We start from the raw sequence: 9,332 nt of genomic DNA, 5'->3' as shown, positions 1-9,332 counted from the left end.
TGTGTGTAACCATAATGCACATGTGAGCCTGAGTTGGCAGGTAAATAAGCACTGTGCTGCTGACCCCTGAACGGCAGCAGGAAGGGAACAGGCGATCACTGAGTTTCACTTGACTCAGACCAGGTTTCAGTCATGGACTGTGAGAAAGTAATCTTTCAGCTGCAAAGTTCAGAATTTGGAACATAAAATAATTAGGAAAATGTTTAATACCAACCCACCCTCTTTATTAATTTCTTCAAGTATTTTTAATAGTGCAAAATACTGGTTTGCAGCAGTACAGCAACTATGGGAATTCACAGGAAAAAAAAATCTTAGAAGATTTCCAAAGTCAAACAAAAAAAATTTTAATACTGTATTTTTAGCAAGAACATTTTTAACAAAGAATGTGTACTTTAACTTAATATGGTACAACAGAGAAACCATACTTAAAAGTTTCCATTATCTAACACTCTACTGCATATTCATTTTTCCATCTTAAAAGACCAAAAGCCAAGCTGAACTGAGCATAAAAAAAAGCATCAATTATAATCCTCATATTACGTCAGCTGTTAGGGTTTAGCTCACACTTCTGAATTGGTCATCTAATGAAAGGACAATTTTTACATCATTCTTTTAAAAAATGTACACACATTTCTTTTTAAAACGTAATATATATCGAGTATCTGCTTCAGTAAACAAAGCTTAATTTATAAACACAATCGAAACAGCTCCATGTTGAACAGTTTCAGTGATAAACTGGACTTGTATGATGTACAGCCAGTGAGGACCTTTGTGGCTTAAAATCATTGTGCCATCGCTATACAGTAATAGCTACCTCCTTAGAGAAAAAAAAAAAGTTCTTTTTTGGGGGGAAAGGGGGAATAATTCCTGTATGTGCTTAAAAATACTAAAACTCCTTTCTAGCTCCGGGGACCTAAAAATGATCTGTTGCAACAGGCTTGGTTTGGTATGGTAAGCTTGTAAAAAGTCTCAGTATTTCTAACACGGCAGTTTTTGATGCAGCAACAGTAAATTGCTTGAAATTGTCCTTCAAGTTTCATGCTACAAATCCTGTTCTTCACACAGTACTGAAGGCATCAAAGGTTGCGAAGGGACGTTTTTCATCAACTATACAGTCTTCAAATAGTGGTCATTACACATTTTTCAACAATAGGTGTTTCCTTCAGTACATAATAGTAGGTTTGATGTATGTTCTGTTTTCTGGAGGGGAAAAAAAAAAGAAGAAGAAAAAAGGTCAATTACGAAGTGATGCTTTTATAATTAACTGAAGCTCAGGTGGGTTTCTCATTTGTTTGTGGGCTTCTATTCCCTGAAGCCAAATTATCAGATCTGCAAGTGGTAGAAAGCAGCCACCATGGAAAGAGACGCAGCAGCTGAGAAGAGCTCAGCCGAGCCCTTGGGAGGTGTGTCCACAGAGAAAGGAGTAGGGCCCAGTCCTCCTGACCAAGGGGTGTAGGTTGGGACACTCAGCTGGGCTGAACACCCACCAGCTTCGTTTCTAGTAATGTAATACTAGTCTAGAACTAGTACTAGTGTGGAACTAGTCTAGTACTAGTTCTAGTCTAGTAGTTTCTTGCCCGGCAGCGTCTGTGGAGGTGATGCTGTAAATACTCCGAGTTGGATTTTCTCCCTTTATGGCACTTGCATTTTAATGGAATACTCATTTTCCTCCCTTTTTTCCGGGAGGCAGCCGGTGTTGTACTACATGCCTCCATAAGAGAGTGAATAACATGCCATCAGCTTTACAACATGACATTAGTATATGCACAAAACCTTCTAGGGAGCAGTGTGTTAAACCAAAATTGCATTGCATTAAAAAATGTAATAGAAGGAAATCAATATCTTTCTTTTCTTGTAAAACTGTTCTTTCATTCAGAAACCATCACATTCCTTTTAAAATTATTTTTCCTTATTTAGGGAATCGGTAGAAAGCCATTTATTTCCTTCATAAAGTTATTTCTAGTTATAGTACCTATCAACTGTGATTTTTCACATTAAGCAACCTTAAGCCCAGAAAAAAAATACATATTGAAATGCCTACAGAAACTAAAGCTAACAAAAATCCATATACTTGTTCATTATACAATGAATCATGAATCCACCCAGCTACACCCGCAAGTACTGATCTTGAAGATGATAGCAAAATGATAATATTGAGAAGCATTTTGTATAATGTTGACATCTCTCCCATTACTGTTTTACATATGCCAATACTGAACACTCATATGGAGAGAACAAGTATTGACCTGCTAACTGACACTGATCCTTGGAGCAATCTCAAAGTTTCCACATTTCAATTTCAAAATGCATTTCAGCTATAATATGAGTGATTTATCATTTAGCAGTAGCTGTCAAAGTAACCTCCTAGATAAAACAAAAACATCTGGAACCATAAACAGAGGAGAGCAGTAGCTGAATTTTAATCCAAATCTGACATGTTCACTTCATTAGGAACAGGAAACAGCTAATTAGTAATTGAATGTTTCATGGTTTTAAGGAGGCTCAGACTTTCCAAACAGAGATGATTTAATATGTATTTCGGATGTAAACAAGAATAAAGATCGGAAGAGCCAGGGCCATAACATCTCCAGAGGAACAGTTGGGAGCATGGGAACCTCCGAAGGAGGGACTAAAATTAGTTTCAGGCCTTTGGCTAATTAAAATTATTGCCTTAAACTTAACTTAGAGGGGTAAATATGAAAGCCTGGGGAGGGGGTAAAGCAGAAATGCAAATACTGAGCACTGTGGAGATTTTTTCCTTCTGGTTACTGGGAATTTGCACAAGACTCCTTCCCACTGCAGGCTGTGGGTGATCCGGCCCTATCAAAGTTCTAATTCTGACAGAATCTGCAGGTCAGCATGGCTGCCCTCAGAACTACATGTCTCTGTAGTGACATTCTGCCACAATGTGTGTCTTGTGAGCAGCAGCACCCCTGCAGGCACTATGTACAGATTTACCCAGAGCCTAACGTGTCCTGGGCACCCAACCAATACCTGCTCCCCAGACGTATGAAGGCATCTCTGGCCTGGCCACCTACACTGGTGGGATCCCACTAGTCCGTGTAATACCAATGGAAAGCAAAAATTAGGCACTTGACACTATCCAAATGGGCACTGGGCGTCAGCTGCATCTTCTGATACATGTCTGACACTTGGTATCTGTACAGACAAGGGCAGTTAAGGCACAGACCACACAGGAGAGCATGTTTGTGCTGTGTGTGCTACAAGGACTCTGCAAAGAGGAGGGGAGGAATCCGGATGTGCACTCAAGGAAACGCTCTACAAAAAATGGAATCACTACTGGTTAGTAATATAAAGAGATATTTAATTATTGATATTTTTATTGTATTTTAAAAACTATTTTTCAAACTAAGGTGGGAGTTGGTCATCAAAGGTGCTGCAGGCTCATGGACTACTTAAACTTTGAACAAGTTTCAGTGTTTTCTTCCTATTCCCTTTATTTCTCAAGGAAAGTCCAATGAAGTATCTGGAATACCTGGAAGAGAGAAAGTAAATGCCAAAGCTCAAGCAGAGTGCAAGCACGCAGGAGGTATTACTGATCACTAAACAGAAAGTTCACAGTTAAATATTCCCTTTCTTATAAAGCTCTCAGTTATTCTCCAGAAATTAAAATACTTTTTTGTTGCTGTGCAATAAACTGAACTCCATTAACAACGTCATACAGCAACCACCTCTGAGGAGTGAGCACGTTAGGAGCATCTGTGCTACCACTTACACACAGAAAAGACAATGCCATGTTGTCAAATCTTTCCTGACGAATATTCACCGTCTCCTCAGTGTAGCTGACTGCAAGCTACATACCATTTTATAGTGTTTTACTGTATTATATAGCAAAAATCTGAATAAATCTGTGTGCAATAAATGTATTCTTTTATTAGGTTTATCCCTTAATCAAATATTCATTTATGTGGGCTTCATTCTAATAAAAAATGAAATTATACAAAGGTGAGCAAAAGCATAGATTTACAGTAGTTTAAAGCCTAATTTCATTCTCTAGGGGTAATATTGACAATATAAAAACTGTATAAATGATATTCCCTAACACTAAATATGCTTATGAGCCCCCTGTGCATGTTATATTGCTTTACAGCCTACAGTGAAATGCATGACTGGCTTAATAAGCAAGACATTTAGAAAGGATTGTTTTTCCCCTTCACAACGTACAAGACAAGTAAAGAAGTAAAGATCTCAGTTTCTCAGTGAGCCAGAGCCTTTGTTAGTAATTGTAATTTTCCCTCAGGATGGTGTTGTCTTTCCTGAGCTGTTAGTCCAGGGACCAGCATCCATCTCCTGCACACTCTTCTAGCAACAATATCATTGCTCTTCTCTGTCTTTTAAGGTTTAATGTGTGTATAAAGGACAAATCCAAAAGCAAGAACTATCATCTGCTTATTATTCACTTTTTCTTTTTTTTTCAGCCTCTCCAGCACCCCTGAACTTCCTGACTCCTTTGTGAGCCTTTGTCTGTAACACCTTTCAGTCAGTAACGGAGCTGTATTTCCACAGAACTACTTTAAACCAGGATCTGCACGTGTACCCTCACAGCCCGCAGCAGCGCTGTGCCTGGTAACGCTGCTGTGCAAATCCCTCCTGCATGGGGAGCACCGTGGCACAGCCGGCAGCTGTCATCAGCCGACACGGCTATGGCTGGGGACTGTGCAGGTAACTTGGGAGGGGAAAGTCACTGGAGAAAGGAAATTTGGGATCTGCTACATAGTGAGGAAACAAAGATAAATCTGTTTTATCAGTAAATTATTCATGCAATTCAGAAAATGAACCCCAGCACTCTGTGCTGCAGAGATCATGGGCAGCAGAGATGAAATAAAATGAACCTTTGCCCATTCAGAGGAAGGAGCTGGGGGAGCTGCTAGCATAGCAGTTTGGTGGAGCTCAGAGGGGGTTGTTTCTGCAGACTCAAGAGCACCAGACCTGCACTCTCGGAGGCTTCGCACAGCTCCTACTTGAGGGGTTGAATTACAGAGTCTCACAAGATACCACAGGTGTCCTGGGCAGAAGCTGATCTCTGTCCTTCCTAAGCTATACAGAGTCAGCATTTCAGTTAGATCAGAGCCATGCCAAGCTCAGGATGCAGCAGCACATGGAAAATCAATGCCATAACAATAAATCTGACTTATAAAGCTGGGGCTAATTAGTCTGAAGCAGTCTCTTATTTTGCAGAAAGAAAAATCAGAAAACAGTTCCCTTCTCCTGTGGCTGACATCCCTCAAAACTCCTTTTTCCCTTCACCTCTTGGTGAGGACTGCTGGCTGGTCCAGAAGGAGGCTGCACCCAGGCCCCTCTGTGGGGTTAAGGACCACAGCGATTCCGACAAACACAGCTATGGATACCTTCACTTCCGTGGGGAAAAAAAAAAAAGACCTGGCTTGCAGCAGTTCCTGTGGCTTTGGGCTTGTCCCTCAGCAGAATGGCAACAGTGAGTAGAACTGACTTCTTTGCTATTAGTTGTGTGCAGTGAAACTCTTCCCGTCCTTTACCTGTTTTCCAAACTGAGCAGTGAAAGAGAAGAAAACACCACCCCATGAGCAGGGCCGTTTCCTCTAGACTCACAGAAGCCTGTGAACAGTGACTGCTGCTTCTGTACTAACTAAGTTTGGTTTGCTGTCTTTTAATCCATCGCTCTTTCCTACTGCCTCTCTTCCACCTCTGCAGTCCCTGATGCCTAGTGATGGCTGAGCTGCCTCCCCCTCCTCTCACAGCAGGCTGGGCTGTGGCACTGGGCCCTTCAGAGCAGCACACTGCCTCTGGGGTTCCTTCCCTTCTTTTCTTGTGTTTAGGACTACTGAGTCACTTCTGTCAAGTACTTCCACATCCGTGTTAACAGACCTGAAATCTTGTGCAGAAATCAGGATTTCTAATAAGTAACAACAGCCAAGGACAAGAATATGTTCACTGAATACAAACTATGCAGATGCTGGAATGCCACTGTCTGTGTGAACAGACAGGGCGCTAACATAGTGGTTCCTGCTTAGGAAATACTCAAGCCTACTGACTCTGAATTACTGAATAAATGATTTAGCCCTTTGTAAGAAGAGAAAAGTATGGACTTCACATTCAGTGGTCTCCTGGAGAAACCTTTACCCACCTTTTGTTTCCAGTAAATTACAAAATCTCAGCTTCCTCCCTCACACGTGTGTGTATGGGCTTACAAGAGAGGGAGAGAGTCAGAAAAACACTGTGTGCCAAAAGCAGAACTAACACTGTGACCAACATCAGCGATACTCTTGGTTTTAAAGCATAATGTTTAAACGTTTCACATTTGCATCACCAGCAGGTGAGCCATGCAGTCAGCGCAGATATCTCACGATGAGTTGTAGAGGACCTTTTTAGCGGTGAAGCAGCTAACACAAGGGCTTTCAGCAGTGCATGGCCAGTGTGCACGTGGATACACAGTCTGGTAATGGCACACAAACTTCAAAGGAGGTTTTCTAGAAACACTGCAATATAAGACAGTACAGAAACTAGTAGAGATTTTGTAATTCAGAGCAGGATGGGAGGAAGAAGGCCTAAAATCCAAGCAAAAGAGACAGCAAAGAATTCACTTGCTTTCAAGGAAAATTCCACGACTGGTTAGTTTAATCTCAGAGAGTTCTAATCACAGTGCTCTGGTCTTTTCTTACGTCAAATTCTAAGTGCCTGAACAATTTTTTCAATGAAAGCAAGACCAAGACAATAGCAACTGTGATTTCCAAGCTTGCTGAATTTGTCTCTTACAATTCTAGAGTACTCTGAAATTCAGTGGTGTGGTTGGTTTCAGTGGATTGCAGAATTTGGAGGTATCATTTGATACAGTAACAAAGTTGTTAAACCTCTTAAAAAACACTACCCTTCTCTCTTCTGTCCGCCTTTCCCCTTTTTACCACAGGCTGTATTTGAAAACTGACAGGTTATACCGTAATATTGAAAAAGTATAGCCCCGTTTTCTAAATAATAGAACCCCAAATATGTTGCAAACTGCAGCAGTCCCTCATCTTTGGCAAACAGAGGAAAATAACGAGTTATTCATGGTTGCTGAGAGTTTTTGTGCTAAATCTCTGCCAGGTTATTTCACAAACAAAAGCAGCAGCAGCCGCCCTGGGTCCCCCTCTTGTTGCAGGTTCAGTGAACCACGTTTCCTTTGAACCGCATTTTCACCCCCGGAAGGTCAGTCTGCTTGTGCTGCTGCCTCCTCCTTGAAATCTGGAGTTTTTGTAAATCATCATCATCAAGTATTATGGTAACATCTATTTTTTAGAAATTTAAGCTAACATTGCTTTGCTGATTGTTCCAATATCCCCTAACAATGAAATATAGTAATACAAAAGTTAACTAAGGTATAAACATGCAAAAGGAGAAGTCTCCCTGCGATCATAAAATGATGTTATTTTCTGTTCAGCAGTTCATGTTACTGCTGTTCATGCTAATTAATTAAAGGAGCTGTTGCTGTAATGTGCAAACAGGGAATCTGAGAAACTGAGAGGGCTTTTAGGTCTCGGAGTGAAGTTAAGTCAATCTGGGCGCGGGCAATCAAATGTAATGAAATCACTTGTCAGTGCTAAGCTTGCAAAAACTGTGAAGTTTGACTAGGGAGTAAAAGGATTATAATTAGATTTCCAATAGGATAATAACTAAATGGCAGAAAGCAGTAAAGAGAAAATATTACTTTGTTAGCTAATGGCGCTGCTGTTCAGTTTTAGTTTTTATCAGCACACTTGTAGTTGTGCTAATTTAATTTGCTTTTATCAGCAAAAATGCACTACTCGAATGGTACTTGAATGTCATTTGCAAAAATCATCGATCTGAAGGTGCACTTAATGACACCCAGTATGTTTATTTTATGTGAAACAGAGATTGGCTGATAAAATGGTTGATGCACTATCTTGCTGGCCCACAAGTGAGTGATGGAGGTAGCACCAGGAGGGTATCGGTGTGCGTGCATCACCCTCCTGCACCACTCAGCTACGCAGGGGGCTCTATAACCACAGCAACTATTAACTTCCTATTTTGTCAGCTAAAAGCTTCTATCAGCTCAAGCTCTGCTGGACTAAAAGCTCAGGTATACAGAGGATGCAGGTATTAGACTGTAAAGTTCAGAAACTTTTTAAGTCTCATCTACACAGAATTTCTGTTCAATTAATATACAAAGAAGAGAGAAAATGAGTCAACTAAATGGAAGAGATTTATAATGCAGATCAGAATCCTAGTACATGAACAGCTTGTGTTAATAAAATCATTTTAAGAAATGAGCATAAAATATGATACGACTTAATCACTGTGAAAGGTGGCTGTGCAGCATTTTTGTAATTTTCCTTTAAACCATCTTAAGGAGATACTGGCAGTGAAACTAATTGAATTTCAAAGGAAAGGCACTGTGTGAATGATAGATTTCTGTCCAGCAGAGCTATTGACAACAGAAAAAGAAAGGTCTGCATTGATGCTAAAGTTTTTTTCTGTGCAACAGAGATAGATTTTGGAAGCTAGGAAACAGCTTTGTATGAGGGACATGTGTTTTGACCCTTCCTCCTCAAAGGGCCCAAAAAACAAAGGCAGCAAATGAAGGAGGCAAGGAGGGAGTGTGCTCAAATTGTTAACGACAGTAGTGAAATAGTAGCAGTCAAGTACAAAAACTATAATCAAAGGAAAAGAGTAAGAAGATACTACAGTATCAGCACAAATAAAAATGAAAGGGGTGGTGCTACAGGACAGAAACACTTTGAAATCTAAACAAGCTCTACGGAAAGCTCTTCACAAGTCTTTTTATCAGCGGAGAGTGCTCTGTGGAAAACAGGCTAAACTCATCACACATTTGCATGTGAACAAGATTACCACAGCAAAACTCTCACTGAAGTCAGCATACGCTGTCCTTCATCGTGGTGATGAAGCCAAGAGGTGCTTTGCCACTGAAGAGCACAGGGCAGGTTTTCAACTCCTACAGCATAAGTCACATTCTGCTTTTGTAGCAGGCACCAGGCCCAGAGATACTGAGCTCAGTGGAGAGCCACTTCTCCCTTTGTTCAGGCTTTTAATCTGGACAAGAACTACATTATCCAAAGCCTGTTAAAACTAAAGAATGATGTAGCTGGGACAAGATTAAAAAAACCACAGACCAACCCAAACCTGAAATAAAAATCATAAAATCACAAGGTTTTCTGTTATATCAATAGACTACAGAAATATAAGAAAGTTTTCTTAATTCATTCTAGTAAGTAAATGGTTGTCAGAAGCGGCCATGCATCACTTTCCACAGTTTTTCATGATCATTTTTGATGGGATTTGAGCCAACTGTAACTTTTTTCCCCCAACTGAAAATTGTA

The 9,332-nt window shown here is 40.4% G+C and overlaps 1 protein-coding gene across 4 annotated transcripts in view; it reads right to left on the bottom strand.

The window, feature by feature from the left end:
- Positions 1-328: 328 nt before the first annotated feature.
- Positions 329-9,332, bottom strand: part of DACH2 (dachshund family transcription factor 2) — a 283,298-nt gene continuing 274,294 nt past the window's right edge. For all 4 annotated transcript variants that reach the window (XM_057425136.1, XM_057425138.1, XM_057425139.1 and 1 more), the window contains exon 12: positions 329-1,200. In XM_057425136.1, coding sequence (XP_057281119.1) covers positions 1,144-1,200 — 57 coding nt within the window. In that variant the 3' untranslated portion in view covers positions 329-1,143. The remainder of the gene's footprint in view (positions 1,201-9,332) is intronic.

Source organism: Pezoporus wallicus, unplaced genomic scaffold (genome assembly GCF_028554395.1).
Source record: "Pezoporus wallicus isolate ANWC-B61680 ecotype Strahan unplaced genomic scaffold, APGP_CSIRO_Pwel_v1 scaffold_6445, whole genome shotgun sequence".
Taxonomy (NCBI): domain Eukaryota; kingdom Metazoa; phylum Chordata; class Aves; order Psittaciformes; family Psittacidae; genus Pezoporus; species Pezoporus wallicus.
The sequence above is the reverse complement of the archived record's forward strand: the minus strand, read 5'-3'. Positions and strand labels throughout refer to the sequence as shown.